At 44.6% G+C, this 22,392-nt stretch overlaps 1 protein-coding gene across 1 annotated transcript in view; it reads left to right on the forward strand.

The window, feature by feature from the left end:
- The window catches only part of Aldh1a2 (aldehyde dehydrogenase 1 family member A2), an 84,866-nt gene that overhangs the window by 57,502 nt on the left and 4,972 nt on the right, over positions 1-22,392 (forward strand). Inside the window, exons 8-12 of the mRNA XM_055596902.1 lie at positions 13,736-13,838; positions 15,495-15,679; positions 16,948-17,112; positions 17,222-17,379; positions 18,019-18,093. Coding sequence (XP_055452877.1) covers positions 13,736-13,838; positions 15,495-15,679; positions 16,948-17,112; positions 17,222-17,379; positions 18,019-18,093 — 686 coding nt within the window. The remainder of the gene's footprint in view (positions 1-13,735; positions 13,839-15,494; positions 15,680-16,947; positions 17,113-17,221; positions 17,380-18,018; positions 18,094-22,392) is intronic.

The raw sequence follows: 22,392 nt of genomic DNA on the forward strand, positions 1-22,392 counted from the left end.
TTCTCAAAGAACCAGCTCTTGGTTTCATTGATTCTTTGAATTGTTTTATTTGTTTTTAAATGATTGATTTCAGCCCTGAGTTTGATTATTTCCATCTGTCTACTCCTTTTTGGTGTGTCTGCTTCTTCTTTTTCTAGGGTTTTTAAGTGGGCCATTAAGTTGCTTGAATGAGCTGTCTCGAATTTCTTCTTGAAGGCACTTAGTGCTATGAACTTTCCTCTTAGCACTGCTTTCATTGTGTCCCACAAGTTTGGGTATGTTTTGTCTTCATTTTCATTGAGTTCTAGGAAGACTTTAATTTCTTTCTTTATTTCTTCCCTGACCCAGCTGTCTTTTAGTAACAAGTTGTTCAGTTTCCATGTGTGTGTAGGCTTTTTGCTATTTCTGTTGTTGTTGAAGTCCAGCTTTACTCCATGGTGATCAGACAAGATACAAGGGATTATTTCAGTCTTCTTGTATCTGTTGAGGCTTGCTTTGTGACCAACTATATCGTCTTTTGGAGAAGGTTCCATGAGGTGCTGAGAAGAAGGTAAATTCTTTTGTGTTTGGGTGTAAAGTTCTGTAAATGTCTGTGAGGTCCATTTGATTCATGACCTCTGTCAGAGATATTGTTTCTTTGTTTAATTTCTGTTTTGTTGACCTGTCCTTTGTTGAGAGTGGGGTGTTGAAGTCTCCCACTATTAATGTGTGGGGATCTATATGTGGTTTAAATTTTATCAATGTTTCTTTTACAAATGTGGGTGCTCATGTATTTGGGGCATAGATGTTCAGGATTGTGATGTCTTCCTGGTGGAATTTTCCCTTGATAAGTATGAAGTGTCCTTCCCCTTCTCTTTTTATTAATTTTGGTTGAAAGTCTATTTTATCAAATATTAGAATGGCTACTCCTGCTTGTTTCTTGGGTCCATTTGCTTGGAAAGTCGTCTTCCAACCTTTTATCCTCAGGTAATGTCTATCTTTGTGCCTTAGGTGTGTTTCTTGTATACAACAGATTGCTGGGTTTTGTTTACGTATCCACTCTGTTAATCTGTGTCTTTTTACTGGAGAGTTGAGTCCATTGATGTTGAGAGAGATTAATGACCAGTGGCTGTTATATCCTTTGATTTTGATGTTGGCTGTGTTCATAAGGTTGTATGCTTGGTTGTTTTTTGTTTTACAGTAGTAAGGTTAATTATTTCCTGTGTTTTCTTGACAGAAGCTAATTTTCTTGGGTTGTATTTTCCCTTCCAGTGTCTCCTGTAATGCTGGATTTGTGTGTAGGTATTGTTGAAATTTGTTTTTGTCATTGAATATCTTGTTTTCTCCGTCTATGAGGACTGAGAGTTTTGCAGGGCATAGTAGCCCGGGCTGACATCTGTGTTCTCTTAGGGTCTGCATGATATCTGTCCAGGCCCTTCTGGCTTTCATAGTTTCTGTTGAAAAGTCAGGTGTGATTCTAATGGGTTTGCCATTATATGTTACTTGGCCTTTTTCCCTTGCAGCTTTTAGTATTTTTTCTTTGTTCTGTATACTTACTGTTTTGATTATTATGTGGCGGGAGGATTTTCTTTTCTGGTCAAATTTGTTGGGTGTTCTGTAGGCCTCATGTATCCTTATTGGTTTCTCCTTTAACTTGGGGAAATTTTCTTCAATGATTTTGTTGAAAATATTTTCTGGGCCTTGGAGAAGGGAGTCTTCTTTTTCCTCTATACCTATTATTCTTAGGTTTTGTCTTTTCATATTGTCTTGGATTTCTTGGACGGTCTGTGTCAGGAATTTTTTGGATTTAACATTTTCTTTGACAGATACATCGATTTCTTCCATTGTATCTTCTACACCTGAGATTCTTTCTTCCATTTCTTATAGTCTGTTGGTTATGCTTACCTCTGTAGTTCCTGTTTTCTTCCCTAAATTCTTCCTCTCCATTATTTCCTCCATTTGTGTTTTCTTTAATTTTTCCAGTTCTATCTTCAGGTCTTGAGTTGTTTTGTTTACTTCCTTCACCTGTCTGATTGTATTTTCCTCTTTTTCTTTTAGTTCCTTCAACTCTGTTCCTTTTATTTCTTTCAGTGATTTAATTATTTCTTCTCTGAAGGCCGCAAGCTGTTTGGCTGCATCTTCCCGTATTTCTTCACGGATGGCCATAATCTGCTTGTCTTTAACTTTCTCCATTTCTTTATGGATAGCCATGATCTGTTTGGTTTTATCTTCCTCTAATTCTTTACGTATTTTATTTGTTTCCTCTATTATCCTCTTCATCAGCATAGATGTAAGGTCATCTTCTTGATTTTCTATTATGCTGCGTTGTCCAGGGCTGTTCGCCCTTGGATGGCTGGGTTCTGGAGATGCCATATTGCTCTGTCTTTTGTTGGTTGAGCTTTTACGCTGACCTCTACCCATTGGGCTGATTTAGGTGTTGGCTGTTAGTTTCTGTGCTTCCTGGAGTCCTGAGGTAGGGAGAATCCCCTTGGCCGGAAGATGATTTTTCCTGAAGGAGTCCTCCTCTGCTTTTTGGTTATGGTCTCTGTATGGCCAGTGTTTCTCAGGAATTGCCACTGCTCACCTCAGGTTTATAGCCCTGAGTAGTAGCTGTGGTCTTTGTTAGGCAGGGGGGGATCTCCTCTTACCCATAGAAGTTCTCAAGACAGCTGCCCCACTGCTGGGTTTCTCGTCATAAATTTAGTGTGCTGCTGCTCACTAAATTTCCAGGTACAGTCCTCTTGAAGAACCTGCTGATTCCCTAGCTGTGGGGTTTTCTCCCAACAGGGAAACTCAGTCTGTTATCCTGGAGCACACAGTTCTGTCCGGGAAAGTGGGAGGTGCGCCCAGCAAGTCTCTGGGCCAGAGGCTGAGTGCTCCGCTCTGGACCTGGAGAATGTGCACCTAGGTTGAGTTGGCGCCTGGGGGTGCTGCTCTGGTCTGGAGGCTGGGTGCCTCACTCTGGACCAGAAGCTGTGTGTCCCTGTCTGGGATGGTGGCTGCAGGCACTGCTCTGGTCCAGATGCTGTGGGTGCAGCCCTCTTGAAGGACCAGGGATTCCCACAGTTTTGTCAGTCTAGCTAGGGATAACTGGTTGATCCTTGGCACAGTATCTGAGGGCTGCTGTAATGGCTCTCTGGCTTTTGTAGGTCTGAGGATGCAGCTGCGTGTCCCAGTGCCCTAGGGGAACTCAATAATGGCGGCAGAGCACAGCGCTCCTGCCTGCATTAGAGCCTAGAGTCTGTGTGAATCCAGGAAGTCTTTTGGTGCTGGGTGTCCTGAGCATTAGACTTGATGATCCCCTCCGCTGGGGGTTTCCTCCTGCCAGAGACACCCAGTCTTTGCTTTGGGGACCGCTGTTCTGTCTGGGGTGGCGAGTAGAACCCACAGGCACAGATGCCTGCTTGTGGCTCCGCCTTTCTGGCCTTTGGGAGCCTTGACGGCTGCCTAAACTGGGTTATTTTTCCCGAGACCTTTTGGGGGTGGGGGTGTCGGCTGAGTGCTCTGAGATCAGACCAGCCATTTCCCTCTCTGTGGGTTTGCACCTGACAGTGAAACGCAGTCTCTGGTGCCCTGGTGCCCTGGTGCCCACAGTTCTATCTGAAGCAGCGAATCAGGCGCGCAGGCAGGGCTCTGTGCAGGCACCTGGGTCCCCAGCTCTGGCTCCGGGCTGGCTCCTGGGGCGCCCGCGGAACCCGAGTCTTTTCCAGGGGATGTCTGGGTGACCTAAGGTCGGTCCCAATCGTTTCCTAGTCCGTGGGGTTATCTCTCGACTGGAAAATCCAGTCTGTGGTGTTGTGGGCCCACAGTTCAGTCTGGGACAGTGACCAGATCACGCTGGCATGTAGCTCTGGGCTGGCGACCAAATGCCTGGCGGAACCAGGATTTCTTCTGCAGTTTGGCTGGGTGAGTTAAAGCTAATTGAACCCCCCACCGTGGGGTATCCTCTCACCTGTAAAACACAATCACTTGTGTTTTATGTCCTCGAGTTCTGATTGCTGGTCACTGTGACAATCCTGCTGTGCTGCTCCTCAGAATGAGAGTCCTCCTGGCGCCGCCATCTTACCCCGCCCTGTCTATTTTATTTTATTTTATCATGAAAGATCATGACTCAATTATCCTGTCAACTGTTGATGGGCATTTGAGTTGTTTCTAGGTAGGGTTTAGTTCAAATAAAAACCTCTGGGAACAATTCATGTACAAATCTTCCCTGATTCCTCTTCCTCCCCCAGTGTGTGTGTGTGAGTGTGTGTGCGCGCACACGCGCGCACGTGTGCACGTGTGGATGTGGGTATGGGTATAGAGATGGAATGGCTGTATCATGGCAGATTGATGTTTTCATATCATTTTATATTTCTACATGCAATGGAAGTGCTTCCAGCTCTGCCATATCTTCACCAGTGTTTAATATGGTTAGTCTTTTTTGTTTAATCCATTCAGATAGCTAGATGATGTTAGTATCAATGTGATGTTGTTTGGAATTCTCTCCTAGTAAGTATGTATATATATGTATATATATTATATGTATATATTTACCGTATACTGTCTTTGGTTGGGTTTCTGGTAATCTTTGCCCTTTGGGAAGGGGAGCATTGTTTTCTTACTGTTGAGTTTTGTAAGTTCTTTGTATATTCTGGATACAAATCCTTTGTACTTTGCAGATCTTAACTCCAGCCTCTGGTCTTGTTCTAATCAACTTAACAGTAATTTGGAGGAGAGTAGATGTTCTTAGGTTTATGAGATCCAGTACAGCAATGTTTTCTTTTATAGATCAAGCTTGTGGCATTATTCCTAAGAAACCTTTGCCTGACTTAAGAGCTCAGAGATTGCCTCCTGTTTCTCCCTATGAGGATTTTTGGGTTTGCTTTACATTTAAGTAAATGCACTTTTAGTTGATTCTTGTGTTTGTTATGAGGAAAAAATCGGGGTTCTTTCTTGTTGACATGAATGGCTATAGTTGTTACCACTTCTTGAAAAGATGCCCCTTTCCACTGGATTACTCCACATCTTTCTCAAGCATGAGTGTCCATATTTGTTTGGCTCTTTCTAAACTGTTCTGTTTCACCTATCTGTGTTTTCATTCACCAACACCTCATGATTTTGATAGCAACAGTTTTATTAAAAACAGGAGAAAGTATAACAACTACTAAGCACTCTTTAAAGGTGGAGGTAGTCTATGGAAAAGAGAGACAGAGGGTGAGTGTGGTGGTTTGAATCAAATGGCCCCGTAAGCTCATATATTTCAATGCTTAGTCACTTGGGAGTGGCACTGTTTAAAAGAATGATAAGGATTGGGGGTGCAGCCTTGTTGGAGGAGATGAATCACTGGGTTTCAAAAGCCTGTGCCAGGCTCAGTCTCTCTCTATTTCTGCTGCTGCTGTGGATCAGGCTGTAGCTACTGTTCCAGTGCCATGAGTGTCCATTCTCACTCCCCTGGAGATAAAGGACTAAGCCTCTGAAACTATAAGCTAGCCTCAATTAAACTATTTTATTTTATAAAAGTTGCCTTGATCATAATGTCTCTTCACAGCAATAGAACACCAACTAACACAGGGAGGAAGCCAGGAGAGTTTGGGAAGGAGAAGCAGGTAGAAGGAGACCTGTAACATGCTTAGCTGGTAGGAACCTGTATTATAGTGAGAACCATACTCCAGTGTGCATTGTTCTAGCTAACTTTCCAGTAGAATATATACATTTGGTATTTCTCAAGGGAGATTTATATCCATTTGGAGGGGAACCACTTCTGTGGCTTTTTAGGTATCTTCTTGTTTTCTCTCTGGAATGACATCAGTGGCAGATGTCAAAGGACCCTATCTAGAACATGAAAACCAAGCTGTGGCTATTCACAGTCATACTGAGCGAGTGGAGGCTGCTCACAGGCAAGCCACACGGTCACGTTGTCCCCCCGCCCCACCCCTTTGCTTTGTGTTTACTCCTCCATCTATTTTTTTCTAACTTTGTTGGTTACTTGGAAAAAATCACATAGATTCGTCTAGATCAAACATGTCTCTTAAAAGTAGATTTCATCATGGCTTCTGGTAGGATTGTTCCAGGAGAGGGAACCTGTTGACATATCACCAAACATCTGCAACAGCCTGAAACAAGAGGCTTAGCTGAAGTGGCTGCTTTCTGTTTTACTTCAGCAAAAGTCTTTAGAAAGCAAACAGTACTCAGATTAAAGATAGGATTAACGTCTCTTTATGCAGCTAAATGCATAAGCAATGCATGTAAATATTTAATAAGTGAATATGAAAGGCTTCTTATAAACACAGAGTCAATAAACATCCTCCACAAAGTATGGGAAGACAGTTTGCATTTTGCTTGATATAATGGTTTTCTTTTTCTTTTTCATTCAGTTAGATTAACAAACCATGATTTCATCATTAGTCAACAAGATAGTAGGGAGACCATCAAAGCAAACTACAGGAGAGTCCAGACTGATCTGTGCCAAGTCAATGTTTGTAGCTAGCAGCTGTGTTACCACTGATGCTAATTCACACAGTGGGGTTCTCTTTTCATTTCTCAAGTGGGTGATGGTCCTGCTGTATGATGCAAACCCATTACTGCTGCCGGAGCGATGACTCAGGTCAGCTGTCTTCTCTCTCTGACCTGACCCTTTGTAGGTAGGTTGTGGTCTAGAGCAATGTTAGCTTTAGTTATTTATTTATTTTAAATAGCAAAGAGGCCCTTTCCTCTGGGCTCTCCCTGTTGTGCAAAATCCTGTAGTGAATCAAAGGATTTTTAATGGAAAAAAAAATACTAGTTTGATGTGACAAAATGTTCAAATACACAGGTTTTTAATTTTTTAGCTTTTTTTTTTTTAAATTCTTAAATTGTGAATGTGAAAGAATAAGAGGAAGTGTGCCTCTGCCTCTTCTGGCTGAGGTCCTCTGGTTTCCTCTCTCGTTTGCTAAAGCAAGGATTATGCAGTAGTTCTTTCTCTAGGCTGAGGCTCAATGACCAGGTCCTCAAAAATCTGTCCTTGTAGCTCAGCTGGTTAGTGGGACATGCATCTTTCTGACTTGAGGAAATCATGCTCCTTCCTATTAAAGGAAGATAAGAAATTAAACTTGATTTGTTTCTTGTTTATCTGAAATTAAAAAGTGTCATGTAGCGAAGGATGGCAACTGGAGCAGACCACCGATTTAGACTAAGTTGAGGACAGGATTCACACAGAAAGAGGCCATGGTGGCAAAAGCTCTAAACTCCTGTGGACATTCTAGGTCCAGCCCAAGCTCTGCCGCTCCATAGGTGCCAGTCACTAAGTCATTTCTAAACCTTTTCGAGTCCTCTTTTTCTCCAGCTATAAAATGGAGCAATAATTCCTGCCTCTCGTGATTTCTGTGAAGATTAAAATAATGTGTGTGAAAACAAACAGCATAGAAGAGGCACTCAGTCAGCAGTTAACATTAGAATGGAGCTATGATGACAGACAAAAACTGTCTGTCATGATGGGTTTTGGCTTATTTTGCTTTTTGACACCCGTGTCCCAAGTTCTTTTGCAGTTCTGAGCATTCAGCCTAGGGCTTTGTACACTTTAGGCAAGCACACAGCCACCGAGCTATGTCCCCAGCCTGATTCTGTGGTTTTTGGTGGTAGTGGTACATTTGAACACTTGTGGGATCTTTTTAACAATAGGCACAGCTGTGTGCCCTCAAGCCTGAGCTGGGTCCACTCTTGAGGTGGAGCCCAGACACAGAAAAGGCTGAGTGCCTGAGCTTCCTGGTTCCAGTCAGTGTTCCGACTGTGAAGCCATCCCCTGCATGAGAGGTGAGGCTAGACATTCAGGAAGATCAGGAAGAGGACTGCTCAAGACCATGTGTGCTGCAAGCTCAGCCAGGGATGGCCTTCCCACAGTTCCTCACCTCCAGGGCCCTCACTTCCAGAGGCTTCATGAGTAGCTAGGCTGTCTCAGCAAATGTGACTCAAATTACACGCACACACACACACACATGCACACAAGTACATGGTGAGAGTTATGGGCAAGGCACAGTGGGCTGGAGAAGAAGGAAGTAAGCTCCTCTGTGGGAAGGGTGGGAGAGAAAAGTAGCTACTCAGAGGAGGTGCCCAGAGGGAGGTCTGCTTGGAGTTTATCAAGTAAGCCAAGGGAGGAAAGCCTTGCCAGGCAGACGAAGCAGTTTGTTCAGAGACCTAGAGGCTGTTCCAGGAAGGGCATGTGGTTTTTGTGGGGCTCCAATGGTAGATGGGTCATGGTGAGGATCGTGGGAACAAAGGCCAGAGGCATATTCGTGCTTGCATTGATTTCTGTAATCTGCCTTTCATAGATACTGTTTTAAAATTGCTGTTACCACTGGGAAACTGTCTTGGTTCTGTTTCTTTCTGGTAAAAAATTGAACAGATTAATATAGTTTGTTTCTTAGTATATTAGACAAAAAAATGTGTCCACCTCATGTAACTTTGCTATTCCTGTTTGTTTCCACTTCAGCTGGAACCAGAAAGTACCCTGAAAATTTAGAGGGGAGAAGCCAAGTCAGTGGTGTTTGGGGTTTAGTTTAAGAAATGAACATATACTAGAGAAAGCTGGCACCTTCAGAAAGTGGACTGAGATCTTTCGTACACCTCTTCTATCTGTTTCTAAAAAGGCATCTTACCTCTGAGAAGAAACCCACCTTAAATGAGGTCATCAGTTCGTGAAAAATTTTACCCAATTTTAGAAACTGTAGAGAGCAAATACCTTGTATAAAATGGCCTTGAAAAGCCTTTTGTGTTCCTTTTTTGTTGTTGTTGTTGTTGTTCTGGATAACAAATTATTTTCTTTGTTGAAAACCAAATTACCTTGCCCTCACTGTAGCGTTGCTCTGAACAGGGTTATGGAGTGCTGCGGCTCGAACGGGGACACTCCTCATATCAATCTTGAAGTCTCTTCAAACAAGGATGGGAGGCAGAGTTGGTCTGTGCCAACATTCCTGCTGAGAATTAGCCCAGTTTCACACCGTGTGTGGGAACGCCCACTCACTACCCGCGCCTGCTTTGGGGTACACAGATAGAGCTAGAGTCTCTGCAGGGAGTGCAGCCTTGGGAAACAATGCGATAGGCACACTATCACTTACCCTTTCATAAGGAGCGCTGGCTGGGGAAACTCAAAACAGACCGCTTTTCTACTGTTCTGAGCAGCTGTGGTGCTCTTGGGAAAGCTAATTCTGCTCCTTAAGGCAAGAAAAACACAGTCTCCGAGTGAGTACAGGCCCCAGGAGTCCCATCTGTCCTTTTAACTCCAGTTAACCAGAGTGCTAAGGAATGAATTTGGTGCTTGGGCTGAGCTTTCATTCTGCAGTTGAAGAAGCTGAAACCAGGGAAGTGAAGGGGCAGTTTCAAACTGAAGCAAAGGCCATGTGATAGTACCCAGAGTTTTCTTTTTCCTTTCCTTTCCTTTCCTTTTCCTTCCTTCCTTCCTTCCTTCCTTCCTTCCTTCCTTCCTTCCTTCCTTCCTTCCTTTCTTTTTCTTTCTTTCTTTCTTGGCAGTCCCACCTTGTCACTCTAGCTGGTCTAGAACTAGGTGTAAACTAGCGATAGACCGGACTGGCCTCAAACTCAAGAGACCACACAGATCTCTGCTTCCTGGGTGCTGGCTTTGAGGATGTGGCCCACCATGCTTGGCAAGGCTAGGACTTCTGATCCTAGGAACCAGACTGCTCCATAGGACTACATGCAGTTATACTTAGCCAGGCACATCATCAGGGGAGGGGAGGGGAGTGGTAAGAGTATGCTGTGAGACCATCTCACATTGCAAAAGATGCTGGGCTGAAAACTAGGGTCTTATGATCTCTATTTATGCCATATGCAAGACTTAGCTTCCCAAACCATGATTTTTCTCTTTTCATCTACACATTGCCTGTTTCATTAAAATGGGCATGGCTTTTATACAGTTTCCCCGTTATCTTGACCCTTAAGCCTCCCTTCTTCACCATGCACTTCCCATCTTCTGGATATGTAGGAAAGGGTATAGAATGTACTCCTGGGGAGCTACACCCAAACCCTCCCACATAAAGAAGGAGTGGTCGACCCCAGGGATTTGTCTTACATTTTCAATCACTTGTTCTTAGACTTCCGAATCCCATAGGTTTTGATCTGCCACCTTTCCAAGGACCTGTGTATGCAATCCCTTGGCTTGGCTTGCATGGCTTGCAGACAGGTTAGCACAGGTTCTACCTGGTCTCTGATTTTAAGCACATCACTTCCCCCTGCTTTGGGGTTGCACTGATTCTGTCTTCACTTTGTGGTAGTGGTCATAAGTAACACTTCCTGTTTGGGGTCACTTACCCTCTCTCCACTCTCCAGTCTAGGGAAGATTTATGAGCCGGCAGTATATTTGTCAAAGAGAGTTTGATCTTGAAATGAAGAATACCGTGGGTCAGCCTAGGACGCTTGACCCTGATTAATGAAGACTGTTGCATCCTTGCCCTGTTCCATAGGGAAGCGTCAGAGTGTCCTGACAGTCGGTAGTGAAGAACTGTGTTAATGGAAAAGTACCCCTGTGGTTTAACCTGTGCGGATCTAGTATTGAATAAGACCTAGGGTTTGCCAAGCGCACCTCAGAGCCAGCCACACTTGTTGGACACCTTACAGGCTTACATGCAAGTCTTTCTGGCTACAAGTGCCTCGTTGGTGAGGGACCAGGTCAGCCTTGTACCTGACAGACAGTTAAAAGAAGGTGGTCTGTGAGAAAGTGGATTTTAGGATTGTCCTGTTCTGAGACTGCTTTAGCTGGAGGTGGTTCTCCCATCACTACCAAATCCATCTCCCTTGGAGGTGGAGCTACAACTTGAACTTTGTCCACAAACAAAGGGGAAAAGCATTATTCATCTCATATTAGCCCTGCAGTACCTATCATAAATAATCATGGTTTCTAAGGAGAAGCTATTACAGGAAAAGTTATTCTCTGATGATCATGGACTGTACGGTTACTGTAGCCATGAAAACAGTCATTGGACAACATATCCAGTGGCAAAGCTCAATGCCTCACAGAACAGCCCGGTGGTCCATTCATCCCTGATGAATTCAGGGAGTAAGGCTCAGAGACAAGCAGTGCCAGCTGGGCTGGGGCTTTCTCTACCTGCCCTAAGCATTTACTCAACGTCTTGCTCAGTATGAAATCCATGGCTTCTCCCTGATACAACTTCTTTCTTAAATTCAGTAGCTGTGCTTCTCCTTTCCCATAAGTCTGTAGTGTAGTGATGAGATCTGATGGTCTGTGACACACACTGCATTCTTGGTGACGTAGAAAAGGAGACAAAACAGAGGACAAACTAGGGAAGGCCGGGCAGGCCTCTAAGCTTGGGCCTTGTAGTCAGCCTGTTACGGACCAGCTAGGGAACCTGCTAATTAATATTTGTTAGTTTCTGACTCTTAAATCTGTTGTTCTCTAGAATGAGATAATACGTCCTGCAGGGGTTTGTGGGCAGCGTAAATGAGTCAGGCCATGTGAATGTCTGCCTTAGAGTCACATCACGAATGACATGTTATGAACTCCAGTAACTGTCTTCTTTAACAAGTCACGTACTTGTTTATTTCCTAATGCTTTACAACCTGCCCAAATCAATTACAAAGAGCAGAGAGAGCCAAGCACATTGAAATTCCTCCCAAGAGCAAGCAGCTGCAGATGGCCAAGTCTTCAGGGGCTCCTCATAGGTGCTGGCATGGATCGAAGGGTGACTAGTTCTTGAACTGCCCATGGTTGGCTTTCTCCCTCTTCCTGGTGTCTCAGGCTCACTCATAATTTCTACCTCACACCGTTGTCTGTCCCTTCAAAGGACCGGAGACTACCTTGCGTCTGCGTGTTCTCTTCTCAGAGGAGAGAGAGAACATGTTTGTCTGGAAACATAGCGTTTACAGAGCTCAAGTCTTCCTAAGTAGTTTGCATAGAGGTAGTAGAGATATAAGCTAGGAGGACAGAAAGGAGAACTTTGGCTGGTGAACCAAAGTCCGTCCATTAATGTTCAGGTCTTGATTTAAGCATTTCCTACACCTTGATGAGTGTAGGAACATTTGCACAACATTTTTGTGCAAAACAAGAAACTAATTCTATGTCTTTCCAAGATATGACTTCTTGATGTTCATGGACTATATAGTCTCTATCGACATGACAATAATTATTGGACAACATATCTAGTGACAAAAAGGTTGTTTCCTAGAATGAGGCCTTAAAAAAAAAAAGAAGATATGAAGTAGAATTACAAAGGCATCCAGCCCAGCTAATGCACAGTATTGGCAACTATGGCTTTTCCTGGGGTAATTACCATAATTGAAGAGATCTGGGATGCATGCATTGGAAAGTCTGGTGGCATCTACTCTTACCGCCTGGATATCTCTGCACTGAACTTGGAAGAACAGGCCTTCCTTGCTCCTCAACCCTGTATGTAGAGTTAGGATGTATGAGCACTTACAGTGTGCTAGGCTGAGTTCTAAGAGCCGTCTGTTTTAAGTCACTGTACCATGGCACATCTAAACTCTAATGCACATACTATTCTTCTGCCCATCTACAGATGAGGGAACCAAATCTCAGGAAGATGACCAAACTTCTCATGACCCCACAGTTGAGTAGAGGCAATAAAAACTCCAGGTAGTCCAGCTAGGAGCCTTTTCTCTTCACTGCACCTCTTCATTCACTACCTGATAACTCATTATCCTGCTGCAGAGTCTCAGTAAAGCAGCTAAAACTTAACCAGACATAAACATAGCGTTTCTCTTCTAGACCTTTGAAAGTTTTATTTCTCAGCAGAATTTAATACGAATAACATTTTCTCAGCATAGGAACAAGCAGCCTGTATAGGCTACATGACAGCTCAGCATTTTCCATGACGCGACCTGTGTTCTCCAGTAGAACACCGGTGTTGCAGGCAAATCCTCTGAGGCCATCACTGAGGTGTAGGTTTCGCACAGGACACCTATCAGACCGCTGCCAAAAGGAAGATGAGTCACAACAAGGCCTGGCAGCATTAGCCACTCACATTGGGCATGGAGGGCATATATGGCACTACAGAGAGGTTGTGTGCTGGGCAGGGCCTTTATACTCGTGCTGCCCTCAGTGAGCGGATGCAGGGCATCCCTGGAGAGGGTTCATCCTGCTCAGGCACACCCTGAGGGCTCTAGCAGCTTCAGTCTTCTGGAAGCACCCTCAGCTGCTGAGGTAACATGTTCTTTCTTGAGCAGAGCATCTCTGTGCCCCCCCGTTTCCATTTGATACATTTGATTTCATTATGACTGATATCTATTTAGTGTCAGATGTTTTTTTTAACTGTCTCTTGTTCACTTGAATTCTAGATGAATAAGCCTTTACAATATCACACTAGTTAGACAGCCTCCCAACTCTCTAGAACACTTAAATCTAGCCCAAAGCAGAGACAAAGGTATAAGACTTGGTAACTTGGGCCATAAATGAGCAGCTTTTTGTTTTGATATGGTGGCTTTCAGGTGAACTCAGTTGGCCTTTTGTCCCCAGAAGCTAGAGTCCCAAGGAAAAAGCCACAATGTGGCAGTAAAAACCTTTAGTCACGTGTTGCTTACCATTTACCTCTGACAAAATCTTCTGGCCTGTGTCTTCCATGATGAAAGGAAAGCCCTGTTCCCGTCCTCTTCAGCATAGGTGTTCAACTGCCTATGTTTTGTCCTCCCAAGTTGACCACAAAGTTGTCCCTTGGGATTATTTTGCCTTTAGGATCAATTAACCACCATGTCCTATTGTTGCCTGGAGCTGCTGTGCCCATTGACTGCCACAGTGTAAGACGTATCAACCCTCTTTGCCTTCCCTTCCTTTCAGGTTGGCAAGCTAATTCAAGAAGCAGCTGGAAGAAGTAATTTGAAGAGAGTGACTCTGGAACTTGGAGGGAAAAGCCCTAATATTATTTTTGCAGATGCCGACTGTAAGTGAGCTCTCATATGTCCCGGAATGCTAACCTTTACCTTCCTCTTCTCTACATCCGCTCCTGATAGAGTGTCCAGAGTCAAGGACTTCACAGTACTCTGAGGAGAAAAAAATAATTTTATAAAGAACACCTAGCCAACTACTGAACATTTTAGGGACATTTTAATTCTCTGATGCTGAAGAATGGAGTAGGAAGGTGACTGTTTGGTCATTAGTATGCAGTGAAAAGAGCAACATTCTAAGGCTCCAGCTCCTCAAATAGTCTCTGCGTAGATTCAAGAAATCTGAATTTCTCAACTGGCTCTAGCGGCAGTTCACTCATGAACAGTAATGCTGCTTCCAGCACACTGGCTACATTTTCCCAAACCCATGCCAACTCCTCTGGTTATTCATGCTAACCCCTCTCCCTTGCTCCCAGGACTTTGAATGGAGCAAACCTTACCAGAAGCATAGATTGGTAACTTGGAAACACGCCCAGGAAGAGACCTCCTAGTCTGCTCTTATCTTTAGAAACTCCGGGACAAAATTCCCAAATCCCCTTCAATCATTACTTTTCTTCTTCACACATTCCAGGCAGTTCTACAATGGGGTGAGTTAGGTGAGGGAAAGCTCACTGGTTGAACCACATCCCAGCTTGGGGTTTGCTGAGTTCACCTGTAGCTTCCTTGCCAAGATTAGAGATCTTGAGCCTAGAAAGAGAGCACTTGCAGCTCTTTAGTGGACTGAGTTCCATTCCTAGCATCTATGCTGGGCGGCTCACACTGTCTGTAACTCGAGTGTCAGTGTATCTGCACTCATGTGCGCGTACCTACATGCAGACAAAAACTCCTACATGTAATTAAAAGCAATAAAAAACAGATCTCAAAAAAGTCAGAGATCTTGCACATCTTCCCCTTGGGGTGCAAGCTTCTACGATCATACCAATGATTCAGTCAGTCATGTAGCCACCAGTACACAGATTTATCAATATTAGCCTGAAGTGGGAGACATCAGAAAGGAGGGGGAAATAATTATCACACTGCTCTTGAGCAATTCCATCTGTAGAGATGTAGTATCTGCAAAGAATCACTGCTGTTGCAGTTTAATCACCCGAATTACAATTAAACGTACAAGGTCCAGTTGATCAGGAGTCCTAAGCGAGCAGCCCACAGGCCAAATGCATGGAATATATGTTTACTCTTCCAAACATTACACTGAGCTTAAAAGGACATATTAAAACTCTGATTTCTGGTTTTTCTTAAAACTGGAAAGGTTTGCTAAGCTCTTACCCTTATGTGTGCCACCAGCCAACTCTGGTGGCTTTTGTTAGTCTCCATTGCTTTTCTTGATCAGTTATCATCCTGGGTGTTTTGTATAGAGAAATTTAAATCTCCTGTTATGAGTGATGAGGGCTGGTCCTTCTGTTTGCAGAAATAAGAAAGAGGCTCAGTAAGGTGAGGTTTCCAAGTATTGTCTGGTTTGAACACACTAAGATATGTTTTTAATCCCGAGCTACTCACTGGCGTAGGCTATGATGAGCAGGGCGCTGTAACGAGGCCTTCAAGGTGGACAGGAAGATGGCTCCCTAGACAGGCTCTAGGCTGTCTGTGCTGAGAGTGTGGGTGCCCCCTCTTGTAGTGGAGCTGTGCTGAGAGTGTGGTGCCCCCTCTTGTAGTGGACTATGCTGTGGAGCAGGCCCACCAGGGAGTGTTCTTCAACCAAGGCCAGTGCTGCACCGCAGGGTCGCGCATCTTTGTGGAGGAGTCCATCTATGAGGAATTCGTGAAAAGAAGTGTGGAAAGGGCCAAGAGACGCATTGTGGGGAGCCCCTTTGATCCCACCACCGAGCAGGGTCCTCAGGTAAGAAACCGTAAGCAGCACCTTATGTAGTTTAGTCAGGGCTGGCACACATGCCAATGGGACCCAGTGAAACAGCCTCTCCCACTTCCAACTGCCTCCTTGCTCTTATACTTTCTCTTTACAGTTGAAAATGCAGCCTCTGGGATGTTGCCTCTCTTTACATCACTATAGATAACCTCTAAAGAACTATGGAATTGGAATTACAGGAAATGCATTTTAAACTTTGGGGGTGATCTAGTAGGAAGGAGATTTCTGGGTGTGGCAGGGTGGATCTTGTTAAGGTAGCCCCATCCCCCATTTTTCTAGCTACTTTTCAGATGTTCTGGTCAGAAAAGATGGACCTCTCCTCAGACTCCACTCCCTGTTACCAGGGAGTAACCCTGAAGAAGTGTGTAGGAATGGAAAGTTGGCTGGCTTTCTTACACTCATGGTACAGCAGACACCTCACAAATGTACCACCTAAGCAGCCAGGCTGCACATTGGAGCACGTCAAGCTGGCTGTAACCATCATTTTAGGTTTCCAAAACCTACAGTTTTAAACTACTCAGGGTCATAATTTGTGGGGAGTTGTCTGAACCATCTCTCATCTGGGTCACAAATATGGGTTTTCTAGCAAAGGAAATCACCTCTCAGTTTGGGGACCCCTGGTGAGAAAATTGATGTTCTAGCTAAGAAAACCTGGGTGAATACAGTTTCTTATGTTATTCGCCATAATGACTGAACGGCAACTTCCATGCTGGCTTCTGTTTTCAACCAGGAATCTTACCCTTAGGAAGTTTAATTCACCACTCTAAAGTAATTCCTTTAGAGAAAAACCCAATAATACCTTAAGGGGACACAACTGAGAGGCTGTAATCCATTTGTTTTGTCTTTTTAATGTCAGTATATGATTTGCTTAATTATTCATCTGAAAAAAGTAAGCATTCTTTGTAAGAATATATAAAGAAGTCCAAGTATTCTTTATAGAAGCTGAATATCCATTGGGCCAGGCTTCTATCATTTTGATAAGTTTTAAAAATCTCACCTTGGTATCTCCGGTTGGGCAGTCGTCAGAGTCGTTTGGATTCCTTCTCTGTAAGGTGCAATCGTACAAAAATTCCACTTTTTTCATTCTTCAAAATGTATTTGGTAGCATCACCCTCATAGGATTTGACTGCATACAAGGACATTGGGGGAAGAAAGTCACACAGAAGGGGTTCATGAGAATGTGCGTGTTTTGGGGTTTCTTGGAAGACCTTCCGAGAGTCATCAAGTGATGTCTCCTGTAGATTGATAAGAAACAATACAACAAGATCCTGGAGCTCATCCAGAGTGGAGTGGCTGAGGGTGCCAAGCTGGAGTGTGGAGGCAAAGGACTGGGAAGGAAGGGCTTCTTCATTGAGCCCACCGTGTTCTCCAACGTCACTGATGACATGCGGATTGCCAAGGAGGAGGTATCATGGCATTCTTAAAATAGCCACATCTTTCCCGAGATTTCCAAAGCATTTGGACAGTAATTCAGTTTTAATAGTTTTCATCTCTGCATACAATGTTTTGTTGTAGATCTTTGGTCCTGTTCAGGAAATTTTGAGGTTTAAGACTATGGATGAAGTTATAGAAAGAGCCAATAACTCAGACTTTGGACTTGTAGCAGCTGTCTTCACTAATGACATCAACAAAGCTCTCATGGTGTCATCTGCAATGCAAGCTGGGACAGTTTGGTAAGACGTCCCCTGGTGCGGTGAAGAGGCCTGTGTTAGTTCACAGTTTATTACTATCACTAAATACTAGCTTTATTTCAAAGAGTTTTATTTAGCTCACAGGGGAGGCAATTAGCCCAGGGAGCATGGTCAGACTCTGGCAGGGCCTTTCTTGGCCATGTGACCTCATGGCAGATGGTGGTGGAGGAAGAGGTCACATGGCCAGACAGAAAACAGAGAGCAAGAGTGAGAGGTGAGGCTTGCTCTGGGAGCAGCTTGCTCTTGCAGAAACTGCCTTAAACCCTTGCTTCTATGGTAGCTCCCCCAGTGACTAAGGAGCACCCCCCAGACTCCACCTTTAACAATTTCTCCTCATCTCCAGCATCGCTACCCTGCGGACCAAGCTATCAACACGTGAACCCTTGAGGGTTCAACAACATTAAAACTGTGGCAGGGTGTTATCAGATAAGGGTCCTCTGAAAGGGTGGGGAAGACAGAAGACAGCCAGACCTCAACCTGAGAAAACTGTCTTTAACTAGACCAGAAAATGAAAGTCATTATGAATTTTTCACTTTGGAAAAAATTTCTCAAAGAAAGACATCAGTTGAATTATTTTTGTGAGGTGGGATTCATAGTGACAATGTTCTTTTCTTCTTTCAGGATCAATTGTTACAATGCCTTAAATGCTCAGAGCCCCTTTGGGGGGTTCAAGATGTCTGGAAATGGGAGAGAAATGTAAGTGTCCGAGATCCTGATGTCTACATAGATGGGATGTGTCGGTACAAAGGGGTGCTGACTTTACTCCACCTTCATATCTCCATTCGCAAGCTTTGTTTCTGCTGTTGCTTGGGATAGGGCCTCACCCTGAAGCCTGGAAATGCCTGGAACATTGTCCTGTGAGCTCACCTCAAACTTACAGCAATCCTCCTGCCTCTGCTTCCTGAGTGCTGAGATTCCAGGTGTGAGCTACCATGCCCAGCTTAATGTGACATTTTACTGAGCATAAACTCATATAAGCTGAGTGTCACGTGGTACTAAGGTTACACGCGGCTCCCTCATACATTGGACAGAGAACATGGGTCCATTATTCGACTTCATCTTGTAAGGACAGAGGAAAAGCCTCTGTTGTCTGCTGAGGGCAGAAAAGACCCTGCAGAGAAGACACTATTGCAGCTTTTCAGGCCTGGCACTCAGCAGCTGCCAGGCCAGGGCCCAGAACCCGCCCCAGGAACGTTTCCCTCTGCCTTCATAGCTTGGGGAACCTTGAGCTGAGGCAGTAAAGCATGATGCATTATAGAAAGCCTGGGTGGCTTGTTTACATTCACCCTCAAGAACAAAATCACCAGCGCTCTGAGCTCTGCAGCTTGCTGCAGTCCTGTAGCGTCAAGGGGCTAACTGCTGGTTGCCATTCCAGGCTGTTTGTTTGTACCACCTGCTCAGCCCCTCTAGAGCCTCTAGAGTTGGGACTGTGGGACTAGCACACAGGTCTGGGGAGGGGACTGGATGAAGACATAAATTGAACACATCTGAAGGCCTTTCAGGGAAATTGCTTGGCAACTGAGGGGATATCAGAGTTTTGAAGGCATATAATGCCTGACATATAGATGTCTTGGCAAAGCCTGGTGGGGAAGATGAACGGAAGAGTTTTGCATTAATAGTAGCGGGTGTTATTCACTCGCTTGGGTCACTACAACACAACCTTCTTCTGGCAGTGTAAACATTAGGAACTTTCTGCTCATGGTTCTGGGAACTATGTCCAAGGACAAGGTGCTGGTAGATTCGGTGTCTGGGAAGGGCTCATTTCTCACAAATGGCACTTACCATGTCCTCATGAAGTTCAGAGGGAAGGAAGTGTGCTGGAGCCTACCCTAGAAGGGCTCAGATCCCATTTGTCAGGGCGGAGCCCTCATGACTTAATCATGAGGCCTGGCCCCGCTTGTTAAGACTATCATATTGTGCAACAAGTTCCCACATACACAGTTGGGGGTGACACAGCAGCTGGACCTCAGCAGCTGCCTCCAGCTAAGTTCCTGCCATTTATCTGGCTTTGTGCTACCTTCTTTCTTCCCATCATCCCATTTGATTTTTGCAGTGACAAAGATGTATTCCCTTTAATGTGCAGATAACCCAGCTGAGGAGCTCAGGGTCGAGTGGTCATGACTTACCTCAGCCCCACAGAGAGTACAAGCCCACTCTGACACTCAAGCCTAAGCCTCAGTGGCTTCAGATAGTTAACATGACAGTCAGCCATGGACGCTTAGGGCCAAGCACAGGGCTCTTCTGGAAAGTCTTCAAAACTAACACAGTTGTCCTGAGATGCTGGTGACCTGTAAGAACAGGGCCACAGCATAAGTAATCTGAACAGGAGACTCAGTGCAGACTTCAGTACAAATTGATTTGGGGGGAGAGTGCCATTTTTGGAATGAGTTGTGGCCAGAGGCTTCCTGATCTGACATCCCCACTTAGAAAGTTCAACAGTTTCAGTTTGGAAGGAGTGAATCTGTTTTCTGAATCCTGTGGCTCACAGGAAGAAACATTACCCAGGCCCCTTCCTCCTGATATTACTAATGACTTTTTTAAACAGCAATTGTTTGCTCCACAACCTACTAACTAGTAGTGAACATGGACAGCAAATCACTGGGCTCGGTCTGTGCAGGGACTGCAGCACATCAAGGCACTTAGAATGTTGTTGGATAAATGAAACATACAACATTGCAGGGCTCAGAGGGGCCCGGGAAAGAACCTGAAGTGAAAGAAGCTCAGAAATGAGGGAGATCAGTGAAAGTCTGGCAGTTTCACCATGGTCTTGAGCAGGGCTTTGAATTGGCCTTTTAAGGAGGGAGCACTTGGCAGATGAGCAGATGAAGGATATTCTTTTGAGCTTGGAGGGCAAAGCAAGGTAGCAGAGGGCAGCGTGAGCACAAGTACTGTGGGAGAGGTGAGGATGCTGTCTGTGGGATGTGCAGGGACCCCAATAACATGAAGAGGGCCTCTGCCGGCCTCATCTCTCAGCATTGCACTATTTGGGCAGAGCAGCTTCAAGGCTAAGAGCAGTTTGGAAAGTCTTGTTGCTTAGATGCAAAGCTTGGCACTTCTGCTTCCTACCTCTGTAACTTAGGAGAAAAATTTCAGTCTCCCCCAAGCCTTTGTGTCCTTCTCTACAAGATGAAAATAATTATAGTACCTGCTTGGGAGTGTTGCTTTGTGGATAAGTTAGGATTAAGTAGATAAACATGTAGAGTCTGGAAAGCCTTTGGAGGGCAAAGCTGCCAGCGGTGATCAAGGAGGGAGCCGGGAGCCGGAAGCGTGGCTCTTCTTTCCCTTGAGGAACATGGTAGTTCTGAGGTGCAGCAGTTTTTCTCCCTCCGAGCAGTGGCACGGCTCTTCTGCTCCCCTGCTCCCGTGGCCCTGCCCTCTGTCCACACTTGTCTTCCAGCCAGGACTGTAACACACCTGGAATCCTGTCCTCACGGGAGCTTGTCCTCCATCAGCTGTCCAACGCCTTCTTGCACACCACACCGCTTCTTGCCCCTATGGCCTTAACTCTCTGCTCCCACTCTTGGGGCTGCATGCTGCTTGCTCTCTCATTTCCTGCCTCTGTGGCTGTCCTCACCAATCTCTCTCAAGTGTTGGGACAGTCACTGGTGCTGGGAGCACTGTTCTCATTCAGTGTTTTGCTACAGATCATTAACACGGTGAATCACCAGCATAAAATAAACTTGTTATAAATGTCCTCCGGCTAGTGGAGCCCAGCCCCAGGCTACCCTGTTCCTCATCAGAAACAGGCCCTGCCAGGATTCAGACTTCTGATGTTATGTGGCTCTGCTCTCTTCCCAGAACTGTCCCTTTGCTAGAAGGCTGTTTGGGGGGACACTTTGGCCCTGTCAAACCATACATAACAATGGCCAAGAAAACATGACTCTCTCCCTACAGAGAGACTTTCTCCCTACAGAGAGAGAGTGGCTGATGTGACCTCCCCCGGCAGTTGCAGAGAAATGAGGGATGGTGCGCTTTGATGAGACTGATCCATCTTTCCCAAGTCAAGCTTTCTCAACCCTTTTCTATTTGTGACTCCTTTTTGCCTGAGAAATTTTTATGAAACCCTAAGTATATAAGTATGCAAAATATAGGCACACAACTCAAACATTTCCTGATAATCATAAAGAAATTTCTTAAAAAGTAATTATTAATGTATATAGTTTTACTTTTTGTCAAAAATTTATCAAACTTTACACACTTTGGTTATTAAAGAGATGGGAGTGCTTGCTTATTTTTATATAAAGGACTAAATTTGCTGGATACTTGATGCTGTAGGACAGAGGGCATCTTGTCAGAGCTGAGAACACAGCTTCACACAAACATGGACTGCCAAGTAGCAGAAGCATGCTTAGGGCCAGAAATTGTTGGCAATCCTATCCCAACCCAAAGTCACTTAACAAATGTTTATCGAACTACAATAGCATTTTGTTGCACGATAGCATTTAAATCAAACATTCTAATAATGCAATCCAAAGATGTGCTCATTTGCTACTTACAGGCCAAGGAAGGAGAGAGGAAAATACTAAAAGCTTTTCTTTTCTATAATAAAAAATCACGTTTCTATAAGCAACCTTGTATTCCAATAAACATGGAATTCATAGCAGATGCCCCTGCCTCATAGCGAAAACAGTGGTCTGGAACCTGAGCTGATGTGTTGAGGTTGGAAGATAGCATGATGGCATGCAAGGTGTGTGTCTCATGTGTTCAGAACCACACAGGCACACATGAAGCCGTAAGAGGCAACATGGACTAGTACAGCCTGAAACACCTCCCTTACATTATGTATTTGATTTTGAATTAATTTTGGCCACTGAGTATTCAGAAACCCTGTACCATTGCCAACCTTTTCGTGACCCTACTCCTTACACAAGCCCCTGTGGGCCACAGTTTAAGAAGCTGTGATGTAAATGACCTGGTTCTTGGTCTCCACTTACTCCCAAAACATGTTTTCTATTTCTTAATGACCTAGAGTAATAGGAAATGCTTTAACCCAAA

Source organism: Psammomys obesus, unplaced genomic scaffold, assembly GCF_907164565.1.
Source record: "Psammomys obesus unplaced genomic scaffold, mPsaObe1.curated_primary_1811, whole genome shotgun sequence".
Taxonomy (NCBI): Eukaryota; Metazoa; Chordata; class Mammalia; order Rodentia; family Muridae; genus Psammomys; species Psammomys obesus.